The following is a 19,168-nucleotide window of genomic DNA, read 5'->3' as shown; positions in this document are numbered from 1 at the left end:
CCAGAATAAAAATCTAAGCATTCAGTGATCCATTTTTTGCTTAATTTGATCTGGATTACAGAATAACAAGTGAGTTTATTTTAAGTCATTTATGGATGTTATCAACATGTTTTATCATCCTGCATTCAAGTCATGTATCCCATTCAAAACGTGGACACATGGATGTTAATTTCTTGTTTTTTAATAGATGCATTTGTATGTTTTTATTTCAGTTTTGAGGATCTATGATTCGACAGAGAATCCCAAAGAACAGAAGAAAAGACACGAGTTATTTAACAGATACTTAATGATGAATTATAAAATGGTACATGGTGTAATGATGAAGAGAAACAAAGAATACTAGTCTATTTGACTTAAACTTGATTGTCTCAGCTCATCATCTTTATTGCATTATCTTATAGCTATAATATATATAAGAAGAGAACTAATAGCAACTATCAACTAAGTCGTATAGCAGCAGTTATGCACAAAAATGTATTTTGCTACATAGAAACTTAAACACATTTCAATCTTTCTTTTGCAAAGTGTTATTTTTTCGATTATATTTAATATTTTAATATAATTTTAATATAATATAATTGAAATATAACCACGTTCATACAAAAAAGCTACTCCTCGCTGTATGCTAAGAAACCTGAAGCAAAATAAAAGATTTTTGCTAAGTTGTTAAAGGGTGACCAAACAGGGAAGTTGGAGGCTGACTCCACCCACAGCCGAAATTTGAAAATCCAGTCAGAGGGGTGGGGCTTGTGGGCTGGACTGTTGTCTATGGAGAGAAATAAGAATCACCAAGATTTATGCATAATTCTTGATTTGTGTGTAACTTTGTGCGTAATTTAGGATTTGTGTGTGCGTATTCTTAATTTGTGAATGTGTAATTCTTGATGTGTAACTCATATAATATATTATGTGCATAAGTGAAAAAAAATACAAAATTTAAAAAATGCAAAATACAATTTACACATGCACAAATTAAAATGACAACTGCTTGAAACTAATTACATATGTAAATCTTTATAAATTACGCACAAACAAAACCACAGTTACACACAAATCTATGATGGAATTTATTTCGCTCAGAGATTGGTCTGTGAATGATGCGTTTAAATACTACAAGAATGGTCGGTCATCAGAGTTTTCTTATTAGCCACTTTAAACTTAGATTGTAAATAATATCTGATACAACATTGACTTGCTTAAACAGATATTCCCGATTATTAGCTTATTATAAAAAATTCTAAATATGCATTTTTAAAACACTTTTAAAGATAAAAATATCTCCCGCTTTCTCTCTGCCACCCCTCCCCTGACAGCGCCTCCGACATGGGGCTCTGTCCCGAGTGCTGGTCACAGTCACGAGGACAGCAGGCGGTCCTGGACCCTTCTAAACTCCCACAGGTCGATCAAGCCTCTCTACCCTGTGAATGTTTAGAAGAGACTCACGCTGCAATCGCTTCGTTCTCCCTCCGGGTTCTCCTATGATTTCTGAACACAACTGGGATTTGAAATTTAAGATAAAGCAATAATGCAATGGTAGAAGTGAAACATGCAGCAAAATTGGGGGGAAATTGAAAGGAGCTTAATAAATGCAGGGTGCATTCCCTGCATTTATTAAGTTCTTTATTACAACAATCAATTAAATATTTTCCTTTGAATTTAACAAATTGAAATAATTATGTCCAGATGCAGGATGCCAGTACGAATTTGTCCATTTTTATAGTCTCTTAATCTTACTTTGACCAATCTCAAAGTCTGCATTAGCGCACATGCATCAGTACTCTTTATTATTATTATTTTTTTTATTAATTTCCATTTTGTTTCATTTAACTAAAAGATAACATCAGATCAAACTGTTTACACAAATATGATTAAGTTTTCACTGCACCAAAATGTGAGTAATGAAGTAATGAAGGTTTTCTGTAGTCTAGTAATTGTAATTTATTACTGAAATATAAGTTGTAATTACTTAGGATATTCCATTATTGACGAGGATTTTGTTTTTCTTTTTCCATGGGGCTGGGATTTAATCAGAGAAATTGCTCTTAATTTGTCATATCTTAAAAAGTCTTAAACTTAACTTGAAGAAACGTGTAGGAACTCTGTGTGAACGGCGGCTCATTTGACAGCAGTCAATGAGAAGACGCCATCTTTACATGCATTTATAGCAACAATAAACTCAATGTTGGTGTTTTTATTTAAATTAAAATTTGGTAACAATTTTAAATGAACATAATGCAGGGAAACAAATTCCTAACTGAAAATATTTAGTCATTTACTAATAATCTTTTATAATAGGACAATCATTATGTAATATTAGCTGAGAATAGGAACTTTCCATTAATTCTGCACAGTGTGCGTCATTCTGTACTTTGTGAAAACTTATTGCTTTCCCAGAAGGATGTAGTGCAATATTGTGCCTGACAAACAGTTGATGTAAAGCTGGATGTAAAGATAACCTCAAGATCAACCTCTCTTTTTCTCAGTGATTATCTCCATTTACTTGTACATCATAGAGCCATAAAAACGAGTGAAATGACACCTGCTGCAGGAACAGGAACTCTTTCATCTGAGGGTCAACAAATGCATTATTAGGTTTCAATCTGACTGACTTCAAAGCCATTTTAGTTTAAACAAAGATAAAAAAGTATACTTATCGTACATATACTTTTCTTACCGATTTGGATTGAGGGAGGATGAGACTCAGTTTTCCTCAATCAAACACTAAAATCTTCCACCGTAAGGCAAAAAACACAAGAGAACATAACTTAACTCAATTTATCTTCTTGTTCATCAAATTACTTGAAGATTTTCAACCCCTTACTAGCATCACTTTCCCACCAGATGGCAGTAAAACCAAATGTGATTTCTTTTTAGTTATTCAAAGAAAATTACAAATAGTTATCTTTGTTTTACAGTTAGACAAAATGTGGTGGTTCGGAAGAACTGTTTTCATTCTTAGGGGTTTCCTTGGAGAACTCATGATTGCTTGGAGGCCACTCAAGTCATTAAACTCACAGCCCTTAAAAAATGTACATTCAGCAAAAAAGAAACAGCTTGGAGAACAGGAGTGTAGAAAACCTCTGATTTTTTATAGCTTTAATTAAGATGTGAGGAGTTCCTGTCTACAGAGACTCCTAACATTTTAATAATCTTAATGGTAAAAAAATAAAATAAAATAAAGTCTTTTTACATTCCCAGTATCAATGTCAAGTTTTGATTAGAAGTTATCTAGTATTTTTCAAGGGAATGAAAAAGGACTTAAAGGGAATAGAAATCATCGTTACACTCCTACTACAAACGGACAGAAAAAGGTTTTGTGGCCCTAACAAGAAAAAGTTTGAGAACCCCGTCATCTAAACAAGATGAAATAAAAGCATGGACCATAATCTCCAGGTCAGCTTTGGTCACCATTTTTCTCAGTTTAGAAATAAAAAAAAACAGTTTTTGTGTTTGTCTTCCCATCTTCACAGGTAATAATTAGGGTTTTCTTTTTTTCATTTAGTTGAAGATAATTAAGTGTTAGTCAGTCTAATGCAAGAGAGGGCAAAGCAATAACTCACCTAACTTATAAAACTCCTCCTCTTAATGTACAAAATCAACTCGGGCTTGGAATAACTTCTGTAATTACTTTCATAAAAACAAATTTAGGATTTTAAGCTGAAACAATTATAGTAAATGCACATGATTGTACACAGTTGGGATTGCATTTCTTTGTGTTTATTAAAAAGCCATTTTTTCCTGTGCTGCATTCAATGTACCCTTTTTATGGATGTTTAGTTGTCGACAACCTCCCTCATCAACACAGTAGCCTGATCACTTATTATTACACAGTGGAATTCAAATGAAATGCATTTTAGCAAAAAAACTCAACACTTCTCATTAAACTTTCTGCTGTTGCTGTAAGTCCAGCAGGTTTTTCCTTCATTTCTGTGTGGACGTTGCTAAAAATCCTCACAAGTCCCGCTCACCCCATTTAAAACTGTTTTATCCTTTACAACAGTGGTGTCAAACTCAATCGCACAGGGGGCCAAAATCCAAAACATCTGAAGTCGCTGGCCGAACAGGACAAACATTTATTGAACACACTAGAACTACATTTTTAAAACTTTCCCAAACTTCCCTTTTTAATATAAATATGAATAAAACAAGCAAGAATATTATTGCAGAATAAATCAACTTAAACCTTAAATAACTTTCAGTAGTTTACTTTCCACATAAATAGATTTTGTCAGAATCACACAAGTTAGAGATAAAGTAAACGTTAAAAAAAAAAAAAAAACACTGAAGTTTTTTTTACTTGTGTGTCATTTTAGATTAAAAAAAAATGCTCCTAAAAATAGCCCAAAAGATTTTGATCTCATTGAAAATTGAATGGAGTTATGGCAATAAATACACTTTTCCATTATTTTCAGTTTTTGGAAGGGGTCTGTATGTTTGTGTTGCTCTTTTGATCAAGGACTCGGTTAAGTTCAAACGCTGAAATCTGCTGCAGCAAAGGAAAAGGGCCGAAATGTGTCTTTTCAATTACATCTCTTTGCCACCAGATGGCAGTAAAACCAAATGTAATTTATTTCCACTCATTTAAGTGAAATTGAAAATATATTTGAATACCTTTTCCTTGTTTTAATGCTAGACAGAATGTGGTGGTTATAAGGATCTCTTTTCATTCTTAGGGGTCTGTTTGGAGAAGATAGGAACACAACTCCTGATTGCTTGGGGGCCACTCAAGTCATTAAACTCACAGCCCTCAAAAATGTACATCCGGCAAAAAAGAAACAGCTTGGAGAATAGGAGCTTAAAAAGCCTCTAATTTTTTTATAGAATTAATTAAGATGTGAGGTGAGGTGTTCCTGTCCATAGAGACTCCTAACATTTGAATGATCTTGATAGTAAAAGAAGAAAAAAAAAAAGGCAAAATTTGGGAGATTCTTCAAATCAGTCTCTATTTATATTGCCATTATCAATGCCAGGCTCTTATTATTTACAAGTTATCTATTTATTGGCAAGGGAATGTGAAAGCACTTAAAGTCCTCATACATTATGCAAGTGAGTGGGATGTAAGGTGGGTGGCGAGGAGCAAAATCTAAAATAAGATTTCTTTTCTCTTTTCTCCTTGGCTGTGTAAGCCAGCATTGTAAGGTCTTAAAGATCGCCTGTGCAAGCTGGCGTTTGTTAAGTCACATATTTTAATCATCCCCGGTAGACTTACACGGGGCAGCAGTTGCCATGGATAATTAACGAAATTTCTTCTGCAGGCTGCAGTGGGAGGACATTGCAAAGGTTTGCCAACTGGTCAGAACAGAAACATGAAAATGAAAGGAGACCTTCATGCATAGCAGATACGTTGGCTTCAAATGATGAATGTATGTTCAACCCGACGCTTCAAAGACTTGATGAACTTTCTTTCATTTTAAAAGTAGTGTTTGTTACAAAAATAACAATTTTTTTTAAGTGCAATTTTTTTCTCTTTTACAAAACATAGCTTCTACTCATAAAAGTTATAAAACTTTGGTTAAAGTCCCACTTAAATCATCTTTTGATCTATTGTAAAAACACTTCCAGTGATCTTTTCATTATCATTATACTGTTTTTAGCCCCAAAAAAGTCACATAATGGCAGGAGTTTGTTGGTGTATAGGGAGCCTTCCTTCATTTCCCATCATCCCTTTGTTTACATTCTCTCTCGCTAACTTACGGACCCTAACAACTCCAACCTGGTGTAACAAATAAAGCTCTGACTCAGATGAAGAAAACAAAGATGGATCTATTTTTCTACATGTGGATAGATCCAAATGGTGCTTGTGGCTTGCCGTATAGCTTCTACCTGATATTTTCAAAAGCATTTTTTCATCTGCTCCTGATACACAACAATTTAATAATAATAAAAAAAACTTAAATACAACGGGAGACTTGGAGGCTGACTCCACTCTCAGCTCATGTTTGAAATATGCAAAAAAGGGGGCGGGCTGAGCGGTGGAGTTGTGGTCTGATTGACAGATTAGTTTGAGGAAACATGCAGTCGGCGGTGTCTTCAATATGAAGATTGATATAGACAAAAGTGATGCCAGTTTTACCACAGAACTTTCTGTGGAGGTTGATGATTTTTCTTCTACACCTTCTTCTAAGGCACTCATGGTCCAGACCAAGGGGGGTGGGGGGGCGGGGGGGCATGTCTCAGTGGCCAACTGCCACTAGCATTTTGGCTACAAAAGGCTAAATTATTAAACAGACGATCCTAAGAGAAACGTTCAGTACAAATCCCATCACCAGGACGGAGTTTACTGGATTAGACGCCAAATGCAATAAACTACTGTTATCTAACTTCCAAGTCCACTGGAAAGTTGTGAGAGCCAGTACATTTCTGACCACTGAAGATAAAACACCTACGAGTCATGCTAAAGCTAACATAATAACATCCAACCATTACAGAATCTAAGATGGGCGGGGCTTTTATGCTGGAGCAGCATGATCACGTGGGACTTGCACCAGTTGGCCAATCACAAAATTCAGCTACCTTGGCACTACCTTGTTTCAACCTGTAGGGGGCAGCACACAGGGAGTTTCAAACTATAATATTAGCAATTAAACAAGTTTATTTTAAATTGCCAAAAATGTTAGTTGGACTAACAGACAACAATTTTAAAGCCTCATTTATAGAGGTCAAAAGAAAGAAAAATGTGATCTAGTGTTTGGTTACCCTTTAAAAATGCAAGTCTATGCTTTATTTTGTTTATATCTGTTCTCCATCATCAGAAAATCCCATAAGAACATGTTAACACCAAGCATGATTTTTATTGGAGTGGGTCTTTAAGTATGATGGATTATTTATTTACAACCCACGTTTAAGCTTCTCCTTTCACTCCCTCAATCTTCCTTTTTGCACATATAAACTTGATGCGTCTTGTGCATCTGAACAGAAAAAAGCATGTTATTGTAAGTGCACATTGAATGTGTGTGGGCATGTGTGTTTTCATGTGTGGGTTTTAGCCATTTGCCTATTCTGCCAGAGCTCTCATCTCCATGACTCCCCACAGATCCTGTCACTTCCTGTATATATATGTGTACAGATGACTGCCAAAATCCTGTTTGCAGGGACAGAAACAACTTTGTTGGAGCATGCTCAGTGATGAGGTCTGGAAACCTTAACATGAATGCGTGAGGTAGAGCGGGGATGCAGTGTGGAGTCAGCTGTTCATCTGTTTGCACCCAAAAGCAGATGGTTTTTATACTGACAGCACAGAACTGAAGCTGTTTGCAAATGAACAGGAATCCTAAAAAAGTCATTCATTTCTTAAGTTACTATTTTTCCCCTTTTGTTTCAAGTAATGTCAACCCCAAAATTAGTAGAATAAAGCATTAGGATGGTTTATAAAATATTAAGAGACTGTGCTAAACCTGCAGGTGTACTAGTGTTACATTAAAAAAAAACGTGAAATATGTTTTTGATTCCAATAAATATACATACAGACAGACTGCATTACTTTTTAAAGATTAGATTTGATTCCTTTTGGTAAATTTTCCAGGTTTATGTGCTGCCGTCATTGTTGCTGGTCTCTGTGGGACAGACATGATCAATAGGAGCAAATGAGAACGCCAGTAAGTTGTTTCCTGGGGTCACAAGGTTCATTGTTGTTTGTCATGTACAGGTGATCCACAACCACTTAGAAGGAACATAAAAAAGCATTTATTTCATTCAACAAATAAAGCAAGAATATGAATAAACAACTGTGTCGTTTATTTTTGGGTGATTATAACATGCAGGGGATGTATTTAGAAAGTTATGATTCCATCCTAACTTTCATAAGAAAAAAACATCCGTCCAGTCATTTTTTTTAATTCAAACACAACTACAGTTCCCAGAATTCCATTCTTTCATAATAATGAAAAGTCAGAAAATATCCTCTGTAGATCTAAAAAGAGTTAATTCAGGATAATAACAGAGAACAAATTAGCATTGCTGGTAGTCAAGAGGCTATTTATTAAAAATGTTGAGGTAATAAAAGTTTGGGGTGTGAAGGATGACCTGTTTTGTGATCAGGTCTTGATTCTAGCTGTTGTTGCTTGAATCACTGCATTGATGCAGCATAGCATGAAGGCGATCTGTCTGTGAATCTGGTCGGAGGTTAGAAAAGCCCAATTTGCTCTGATCGCTGCCTCTATCTCCACCGTTTTGTTTGGTCTAATGTCTTACATCTTTGTCATTAAAATGAATCCATAAATTCTCTGTTTACATTCATTCTGGTTACGTTTGCTGCTGAAAAAATACAAATAACACAAATCTGTATTTTTTTCAGTTTGGACTTTTGACAGTTTCTTGTTTGAAAGTGTAAATAGATTAAATAATTACTTTATTGGGTAGTTATGTAACAAATTCCAAAGTATTTAATACTTTCAAAGATTTCAAACCTCATTTTTAGACTTTCAAGATATTTCACCTGGTTTGAAGTTGTCCTAACTTCTCTTTGCTCTACATTTTCCAAGCTTTTCTCTTATACAGTTGAGATTTTTTGGGTTAGGATGTAGAAATTATTATTAAAATAGGTCATAATCATTTTTGTCCAGACTATTAACATTTTGCATTTTGAAACAAAAATCCAAGTTCAGGTAAAAAAAGAGAAATTATAGTAGCATCTTATTTTCCACTTCCAATGCTGCTTCCATGGGTGTTCCTTCCCATCATGCATTTTTAAAATATTTCTGACAGTGTAAAAAAAAAGCTTTTACCAATACATTTAGAAAACTGACATAAAAAAAAAATGCAAATTGCACATTAAAAAACTTTTTAGATTGATGTGTCACCATCAGTAAAAATGCTGAATCTGGTGAAACTAAAAGAGTTCAGTTTGCAAACTGACTCATGTGGTTAAACATGCTGACACCTGGTTACAAATACACATGAAATTTGACTATGTACCAAACAAAAAAAAAATTCTCAAAATATCACTCTTTACTTTTATTCTTATGTGTGTTACAAGAAATAAAAAGTAAACCCTGAGCTGAGGAAAGAAGCTGAAAGAAATTTGTGACATTTCAAGATCCATTTGCTGCTCAAATACTGGAACATTAACTAAAGTCGGGTGAACCAGCCAAGTGGCCTAGTGTTAGAGAGTTTCTCTTCTCGGAGCCTATGTCATCTTGGGCTTAAATCCCCAGTTGGGTCATACCAAAAGCTATGAAAATGGGACCAAATGCCACCCAATTGACTCAGCATTACAGGGTTGGATTGGGGCGGGGAGGACTTGCCATAAGTCCAAAGTAGACATTTGCCCATCACCCCAACACTTAAAATCCCACTCCAACCATATTGTTTTCCTTTATAAAAGCATTCCCAATTATCCTTTAATTATGAATAAGAAATGTTTTAGCCAAAATCTAAAAGCCTTTGTGGTTTTTTAATACATACTTTATGCCTAGCGTCAGTATCTTATTAGACATACAGCTCTTGGTTGGGGGCGAAGCTGTTGGCTTGGAGCAAACCACCCCCTCCCATCGTTGAGAGCTATAGCCTCAACATATAGCATTAGCGGCACAAGAATAACAATTATCAATATTGGATCAATCCAGTCGTACAGTTTTGTACCAGAGACCAGCTCGCACGAGGAAAATGAAGATCTTGGCGCGCCCATTTTAGTAAGTACGTCATTAATCTGAACTTTTCCAAGCATCCAGTTTTCTGATCCTACCGAATTTGAATTAAGAAATACCCAGAAATGCTGTTTTCAATATGTCATCCTCTATAAAAAAAAAAAAAGCCACAAGAACATGTTAAAAACACTAAAAAGATTATTTTCAATGGAGCGGATCCTGAATGAAAATATCTAAAATATTGTCCACTTTCATTGTGATTGAAAAATCACTGAAATAGTAAAAGACTGCTCGTGTGAAGTGTTTTTCATCCTCCCCCTTCCCTCTGCAACAATGGACTATTCTGTCAATTGCAAGTTAGGGAGCAGAGCAGTCTTCTAAGAGGCTAAACAGAAAGATGAAGTGCAGTTATCCTAATGGCTGGGAAAAAAGAAAAGGCAAGGAGAAAGCAAAACTTTTATAGTCACTCTTCCAAAAGTGCAGGAAGAAGACAGAATAGGAAAAAAATCTCAATCAAATGAACTCGGAAAGAGGTTAAAGAAAGTCAAGAAGAGTATCTGTGAGAATTTTCATTTTTTAAACATTCTTTCCTAGACAACAGCTTTGCTCCATCAGTCAAGAACTTTTGTTTCTCGCAAATTAAAGAAAATACAGAAGACATTCCTACTTGAAGGTGAGTGGGTAGCAAATTACAGCATTAAATAAATTAAATGTTTTTTTAAGTAAAAATTTTGTAAATAGTAATTGGTAAATACTTGAAGTAAATGAATGAATTTAAAAGTTAATTTTTTTTTTCTTTCTGTGTTGTTTGAGAGAATCCAAGCGGCAAAAAACAGGCACAGTTTTCAAGCTCGATGACCACGCGTGCGGCGATGCCACATGCCTCTGTACCTCTGTACCTATACCTACCATTAACATTTAAATGTGATTTCACTTTTTAGATACTTGTCAAAACATTTGGACATTGATGCTGCCAAAAAGTGAGTATGTTGTTTTACCCTATAAGTTAGGACTTAAAAAAGAGAAAAAAAAAGATTATAACAACCACTGCAGAGGGCCCCGTGTTATTGTTCACCTTGATTGGGGGGTTGAAACTACCACATGCTTCCCGAGCGCGGCTGTATCTGCGGCTCGCTTCTCCTCCAGGGGAGCACAAATTTCCCAAGATGTGTATCAATAAAAGAAGCTGTAAATATGACTGCGGCTTCAATAAACCTGATCAATGAAAACTGGCAGGGCTCTTATGAAAAGGCGGACTATGCACACTCAGACTGTTGAGAGCTTTTCTAAAACACAATTTTGTTTTCTGGAAACACATAAGAAAGAAAAACACAAAACTTGCTCCTATGGTTTCACTTTATATGTGCTCTCTCTGCATTTTTCCTCACTATTACAAAGGTTGTGGAGCACTGGGACATGTGCAGCCACAGTCAAAAGTCCTCTTTGCTCTGTATTTTCTCATCTTTCGAGCCAGACTGTTTAATATTTCATTCCTAAAAATGTACAGCTACTGTAGTTTCAGCGAAATGCACTTGAGCATGTACCGTATATGCTGTCGATGTTGCAGGTAATGGGAGCCCGCCTTTAATTTATTCTGACCTGATGCAGCATGCTGGTTCGTCTGTGGCGCCTCAGGTCCAAGATATTGAAGCATAAATGAAGCATGAACGTAGAAGAGATGCGAAAACTCATGCAGCTCGTTGAAAGTCAGTAACAATGTTGCTATGACTTTGACTACGGATAAAAGTGTTTGCTATTCTGCCTTAATTAATGCCTGTAAATACACTCAGGGTTTAATTACTTATTTACTTTGCTAGAGGATCAAAATGAAATGATCCAAAGATTTGGAAGGATAATAAAAATGGATTTCGCTTGAAATGACTGAAGTTTAGGCATGTTGGATCTAACAAAAGGTTATTTTTCTCTATATTTCAAATAAATCAAAATTATCTAATGTAACTCTGCTTTAAGATTGTCAGGAAACTGTAGTGGACCTCAAGAAAAGATCCAGTCACAAAAAATATTAAAGGGTTTATTAAAAACTCAGGTTTATGCTTCCAGAAGCAGCTGGGAACTCATCATTTCTTTAGAAAACCAACAGTTTAATAGGATTAGAGAAAACTTGAACTAGACCAGAACTGACAAAATACTGAAATGAGCTCAGACTGTATACAAAATGTAACTCCCAGATGTGACTGACGACACTGGTGACAGAACCAGCTACTGAAGAGAAGCAATGAGTGCATAGAATAGAATAGAATAAAAGAAGTAAAAAAATCAGACAAATGTTCAAGAATTAAAGGAAAATGTGCAAGAATCAGAGAAATGTGCAAAAGAAATGTACAAATGTACAAGTATCAGGTGCCCTGTGGTTTAAATTTTTTCATTCAGTGCAGTCATCTCCTTTGTAAAGAAACTGCCCCTGAGTCTATTTGTTCTGGCCAACCATAGAACACGGACAGATTTCCCTCCACCTATCTTCTAAACCACTAAATCCCTTTTGGACTCACAGAGTTGCTGCAGCCCATTTTAACTGCTGTTGGGTGAAAGCAGGGTGCAGGACCAAACAGCCTCACACACAACAATTTAGAGTCACCAATTAACCTGTGAGGCATGTTTTGGACTGCCCAGAACAAATCCTGCGCATGCATGAGGAGAACATGCAAACTCCTCACGGAGAGATTCCAGACAGGATTCAAACCAGGGACTTCTCAAAGATCATGCCAACCTGGAACAGCAGGAATAGATTATTTTCCTAAATGGGTGGACAGCAAATCGTTTAAAGTAAAGTGAGTTAAAGGATCAACTCAGGCTGCTTAGTGAAAACTGGAACAGACCATTTTTTGTAGTATTTGTCAATATTGTTTAACTGATTTCAGTGTTTTTCCAATGAGTTAAATTGTAGAATATCTTGTCATTACTTTTTGCCCCCCAAATTTAAAAAAAAATTAGCCAAGTTTTACTCCTTAATCCTGGTTCTGGATTGTTTAAACTCCAAAAGACATCCCCACAATATTAATGTCAGAGTCTGATGTTATAGCTCTGACAAAGCCTGATGTTCCCCATCAGCGTCCACTGAAATACTTTAAGCCACATTTAAATCCTGAAGTTTTGAAAAAAAAAAGTACATGATGTGGTGTCATCTTGGATATTGTATTGAATTTAGAGTCTGAATCTAAGTTTGTTTCTATTGTGAAATGTGTCTGTTTTACTTGAAAAGGGCCTGGCTTGACTTCTACAACAAGCTCCCTCGTGGTTACCCAGAGAAGTGAATTGGATCCACTTTCAAACCAGCTTCAAAGTGGAAGTGATTTAAAGAAGAGCCTCCTTGAAGCTTTGGTATAGTTGAATCAAAAATTGTTTCAGCACCCTGACATCTGTGGGTTCAGGTGTTGTTTTAGTTTTCTCACCCAATCCATGCTAAATAACTAAACTGCTTTGGATCAATCAGATCTTTAATCTAACCAAATTAGATCTATCTGTCATTCAAATGTCTCTACTGTTGTGATTTCAGCTTTCTCATGGAGATAAGTTATTTTTTAAGGAACCATGTTGTTGTGTACTTTAGTAAAAATACTTTTCTTTTTCTTAGAGTTTCTAGTTTCACGGCAGTGGGTGGAACTGTAACAGAACATAACGTTTTTGTTAGTGCTCTCTGAGCCAACTTTTTTTGTGTTAGTGTGGGTGGGTTTGTGCACACTTGAGGGAAAAAATGTTCAGGATTGCAGTTATGCTGAAGTAAATTAGGATGACATCATTTTTTTAATGAAATATGCAAAAATATTCAGAATTTGTAACATAGTATAATTGCAGATTTTTTTTTGTCAATGGCTAAAATGTCTGAGAATTTACTCAGCTGTTCTGCAAGTAATCACCTTATCTTCTCTTTGCTGTAAAATACTTTTTTTTTTTTTTACATTTCATGCAGAACCCCTGACAAACTGAGACGTGTTAAAGCACAGCTGTAGCTGAGAGAGGATAAATAGAACCTATAAACATTAAATATAGACAAGAACAGAGGGAAGAAATGGACAGTGTTAGCACTGAATCCTTTTCTCCAAGAGGGTTTTCAGAGTTCACTGGAGTGAGAAGCAAAAAGCTCTCCCTCCAAAAGCAAATTTTAAGCTTACATAACCTGTTTCACTGTGGCTTTGAGAAAGAGCAGGAACCGTGTGTGATTCCAGGCTTTCCCTGGCTGATATGTGTGAGGTTCTATTGCTTGTAGACTTCAGTCAAAAACTTTGGAATCTTGTTTTGAGAAAGTTATGATGGCTTTGTGATTGCTACTGAACAATGTGTCTATATCAGCCACAGTGATGTACACACTGAATATGTGATTCAAGAACGCACTGCTGTCGCTACCTGATACTGGCACATATCCTCACTCGAGTGAATCTTGCTCCAAACTTTTTCTTTCATGACTCTATTCTGAGATATGAAAAACAGAGAACCCCCTCTCTCCACGGATGGCTCTGTATCCCTCCACTTCGAGGGTTTCCCTTAAAAAACAATTTCGGACACTATTTTTACCACAAATGTTCCTACAAGTAAAGGGGTAGGGAGAAGGGAAGAATTTAGATTGGGCCTTGTGATTCCAGTTGGGAACAAACTACAATTATTAATTTCTCCTCAATGATCAAGTGTTAAACGTTTGGCACTTCAGGGGATTAAAAAGAAAGTTACCTCTACCCCCAATACCAAATCTGACTCCCTGATTGTTTGAAGTTCAACTGGTTTAACTTTCAACACACGTTCAACGCACGTTCAACGGCCAAAAAAAACAACATGCAAAGTGAGACTTTTGAATAGGAAGTCCAAAACAAGCGTATAGGTATGTTTACATAGACTGAGTTCAGTGGAAAGTGGTTCATTTCATTTTATTTATTTATAAGCACCTTTCACCACCAACCAAGTGCTGTACACCATGACCATGACCTCTCTAACAGCTAGTGGCAACTGAATCTGTAGTTTAGGAGCCAACACAGGAAAGTGACCGTAGGGTTATGGTTGTTTAAAAGGGAGGTCAACTAAATGGTCGAGAAGCATCAAGGCTCTTCCTTATGACCTCCTTCCTTTCTTGTGTGTTTAGCTTCAATCACAAGGGGGTATATGGGTATTTAAGGACACGCTGAACCTTTGTTTAACACACATGGTGTTAACACTGAACCAGCAGGGAGGAATGTTTACTTTTTATTGTTTTTCATTATTTACTAGCCACTTGTCAATCACCTATTGGCTGGAGCAGTCTCCACCATTCTAACTCACTCACTCAATCACCCACCTGCTTCTTAAACAGCACACATCCTCACTCTGTGCGAAGTATTGTTTGTGCCACCTTTACTTTATTACTGAGCGTTTCATTCTGGACCTGATCTTCTCTTTCTGACCCCGCTTCATTTGTCTGCCTGACCCTGACTACTCTACTCTCTACTTGGATGACCCCATGCTCATGTTTGACTCCTGCCTGTCTGACCCAGATTTATGGTCTTTTAGCTGTGCTTAGTTCCTGTCTGAACTAATAAACCTGCTGCACGTGGAACCACCTCACTGCCCATTTGTGACACATACAGACGGAAGAGACTTAGTGGGAAATGTCAAATCTTTCTCCAGGTACAAAGACTTGGTGTCATAGAACTCCAGTCGGACACAAAACGCAATTATTCATTTCCATGATCAATTTTCAAATAGTTGGCACTTCTGTGGACTGAAAGAGACACCATCCATATCCACTCCCAAATCCAAGTCCCTGATTGGTCAAAGTTTAACTTCTGTTCAATGGACATGTGTTTTGTACCTAAAGCTCAAGAACGCTGATAGAAACTTGTGCAGCAACATGTGATCATGAGTGTTTTGAACAGGGAAGCCCCAAACACACTTTTGTTCACGTTTACATAGACTTTTCATTGGAAGTGGTTGCTTGAACGCGTGTTGCAGAGGGCAAGGTGAACGTACCTTTACTCGCTCTCTGTCCTTTCCCACTACATCCTGAAGCTTCTCTTTCATCACGATGTTGCTTCTTCCAGCAATGCTGGAACCTGACTGAGCTTCTCAAAGTTGATCAGAAATGACAGAATGTACAAAGACACTGAAGCCAACATTTAAACTAAACGCTTTGTGTTTAAATATAATAATTAGAACAAATGAACAGACCAAAAAACAGATTTACTATTGAAATAAAAACCAGAAAGGGTTGTTCAAACTCCTCCTCCTTCCACTTTGCTATATTTATTGTACTGTTGGCCAAACAACAAGACAGAAGCCGTGAAAGGAGTAAAAAAAAAACTTGTTTTGAAACTGTTCTGATGGGTTTGTGGTTGCTACTAAACCACAAGTCCATTTCAGCCACAGTAATGGTTGTTCAAAGGAGCGGATGGATGGGAGGTCAACTGAATGCTCGAGGAGCATCATGGCTCCAGTCTTCCCCATGACCTCCTTCCTTCTCTCAGAAGTGCTGCTGGATCATGCAGCTGCATTTGGACACGGTAGGTTGAGTAGCATCAGCCAGACTGAGAGTGAGGAAGAACGCACGTAAAGCAAGAGGAGGGAGCTTGGAGGAGGAGGAGGAGGAGGAGGAAGGAGGGCGGGAACAGGGGTGGCTGTGAGCGCTCTATGCAGCACAGATCTGCTGAGAGCACCAGGGCAGACCGCCTTCACAGCCCACAGCTGCAGGGCTGCCACCACAGTCCACAGGAAATCTTTAAATACCCGCTCCACCGGAGAAACAATCACAATACTGCAAGAATAGGACGAAGAGGCAAAGCAGGTGAGAAGACTCCGATGTGGTTTCTTGCTGTTTATTGGCCAAAAAGAACTTCTCTAGGAAAGAGGCTCGTTGCATTCTACTACTTATGGACTTTAATTCATAATTGTTTTTTTTAGGATGTAATACTGAACTTTTACTTTGAAAGTTGAATTTTGAGATTTGTTAAATCAAATTTTTATCGCTTTTGCATCAAAACTGCTTATGTAGAGATATAGTTCTATTTCCTGAGACCCCTACTCATTTAAGCTAATACCTGGGTATGAAATATAACTAAATGTATACTTATTAAAAGCATACATTTCCTAAATCTGCTATAAATGTTTTTTTCTTTTCTCCATAAAGGCCCCTCACACAATAATGGAACATTACAAAAGACGTTGAGGAAGATTCTTCCCTCCAGAGGATTACATCCAAAATTAACCAGTGCAAAACTTTCTCTAACTTTTAAGATAAAATCGGGAAAAAAGCTGCTCCATCGTTCCTGGTTCCACGCAGACATGGCTGGCTGCACCAGCCGCTGCAGGCAGGGCGTGCTTAAATTAATCCAGTCCCTGAGGAGACTGGTCTTTGGAACCCTCACAAAAGGTAAGGTTGCTTTGCAATGACTCATTCTCTCAGTTGTAATCTGCTTCATTTAGATTTGATACACTGAAGACTCAACTGATAGTCTGCCTAAGTGCCAAAAGGAAGTTTATCCTTGACATTTGAAGTATGCTGATCCAATGGGATTTACATAAACTATCTAGTACTGAAAATGTTAAGTTTTATTTGTCTGAACATTGTTGATTCCTTCTAATTGTAGAATTTTGTTACCATGATTGCAAATTCAGTTTGTGCAATCAGTTTCTTAACAGCAAAGTACCCTGTAGCCCAGAGGTCCCCAACCTTTTTCAGAGCATAGACTGCTTTAATTACCTATACAAGGCTGAATTCTGAAAGTATTTTTACCTGTTTGCCTCCAGTTTACCATAATTTTTGAGGGTGAACTTTATCTTTATCTCTAAAATATCTGTAGTTGCTTTATGTTTTATTTGCATACTAGATTCCATGTGGTAACCATTAAAAAATAATATGAATTGTCTCTTAACACATAATTGTCAAAGTGAAAGATTTAAAATCAGATGTCGACCTCAGCCCCATCCAATTTTAAGTATGCGACAGATAAGTAACCTAAAAATATTTTAAAAAACAGGAATCCACCATTTGCGCAACTTTATTAGTAACATCCTTGTAACATTAGACAGCCAGTTGTTGAATTTTATGCATTCTCAAGATTATAAAGAAGCAATTGCAGTCACAATAAATCTATATTTAGAGTAAATACTATTTTTGGCTGTTTCATTTGGCTTTCTTTTAATTTGAAGTCAAAGGATCTGCTTCCGTTTCCTAACTGGCTCTTTTCTCCAAAAAGAAACTTTCCAACTTTGCTAGCTCGCGTGTTTCCATTTAGCTGTCAGAGCAAGAAAGTAGCGGATGTATTTTTGACATGTGGCCAAGCAACCCAAAAGTTTTTCAAAATAAAACTTGCTTCAGAATCAGAATATTAAAAAAAAAAAAATACAAAGAAAAATGTTTTGATTTTTTTCTCTGCGGTACCAACTGTCCCACTGACTGGTACTGGTCTACAAGCCCGGAAGTTGGTGACCACTGCTGTAGTCTACAAATGTAGTGAATTCAAGTCCTTTTCAAAATAAATAGATACGCAAAGCAGGATCTATGCAGCCGTATTTAGATATATAACTTCAAGCTTTTCACTGTTTACAGTCTGCAGCAAACGAGTGTTCATTTGTCTAGTTGATTTGCTGGGATTAATGATGATATGGCAGCCAGTGTTGATCATCAAACAGATACATGGTTTCTGATAAGAATAAAGACCAATAAATGAGAATTTGTGGTGCACAAAATGATTTTTCTCTTAAATAAGCTGCAACCTGAGGGTATTAGAAAGTATTGATATTAGAAAATCCCTCACAGTCAGGCTTTTTCAAAACTTCAGTTTGCTTACGACCATAAAGACTGGATTGTGTAGGAATAGGAGATTTGATTTGATGACTTCTGATTAACCTGCCTCCACAGTTATTAGGTAAGGTAAAGTGATTCAGTGCTGCCCAGTGGAACATGCTGATTAACCGGTAATGCGCTCCGGCTGCTGTACAGCCTGTGAGATGATGGTCTGGAAATGGTGGTGGAGTATGCAAGTCTCTGGTTTCAACACTAACTTTTTTTTTTTACACAGCGGGGACAAAGAAACCCCCCTCTGATTGGGAAGCAAAGAGTTAACCAACAGCTAGCTTAAGTAGCTTAATTTTTATCAAGCAACCCTCAGCAAAAAATTCTCTATTTAAGAGTTCTACATGGAGGCTTTACTTATTCCATATGTAAGGACCATGAAAATAAGCCACTCCCCTGTTTCATTATTTTATAATTGTTTCATTTTAAGTGTTTATTCTTTCAGTGGGTTAATTACAAATTTTGTAGTACCATAAATAGGCAGCAGAACTAGCACTGTCGAAGAAGGACACGCAGGAGCGCGCAGAACAGTATAAATGAGAGGGAAAAGAGAAGTTCTTAAGGAGTTCTAAAGTTTGATTTTAGAAAAGACTATCTGTATGTGTTTGTATGCATGCACTGCTGTGCTTAGGAGGACCTGTGTATCAAACATTGGGGACATTGTCGGGTGGTGGAAGGAATACTTTGGGGATCTCCTCAACCCTGCTGACACGCCTTCTGTTGAGGAAGCAGAGGCTGAGGACACTGGGGTGGAAGTGTCCATCACCCAAGGCTCCGGGATGAGGTTCGCCCAGAGTACCTCAAGTCTCTG

At 36.9% G+C, this 19,168-nt stretch overlaps 1 protein-coding gene across 2 annotated transcripts in view; it reads left to right on the top strand.

Moving 5' to 3' along the window:
* The first annotated feature begins 16,178 nt into the window (after window positions 1-16,178).
* The window catches only part of kcnip1b (Kv channel interacting protein 1 b), a 42,235-nt gene continuing 39,245 nt past the window's right edge, over window positions 16,179-19,168 (top strand). The window contains exons 1-2 of one of the 2 annotated variants that reach the window (XM_024266353.2): window positions 16,179-16,347; window positions 16,690-16,932. In XM_024266353.2, coding sequence (XP_024122121.1) covers window positions 16,194-16,347; window positions 16,690-16,932 — 397 coding nt within the window. In that variant the 5' untranslated portion in view covers window positions 16,179-16,193. The remainder of the gene's footprint in view (window positions 16,348-16,689; window positions 16,933-19,168) is intronic. The other variant, XM_024266354.2, reaches the window with a different exon arrangement.

Source organism: Oryzias melastigma, linkage group LG14 (assembly GCF_002922805.2).
Source record: "Oryzias melastigma strain HK-1 linkage group LG14, ASM292280v2, whole genome shotgun sequence".
Lineage (NCBI taxonomy): Eukaryota > Metazoa > Chordata > Actinopteri > Beloniformes > Adrianichthyidae > Oryzias > Oryzias melastigma.
Note: the sequence above shows the minus strand (reverse complement) of the source record. Positions and strands in the feature narration are given on the sequence as shown.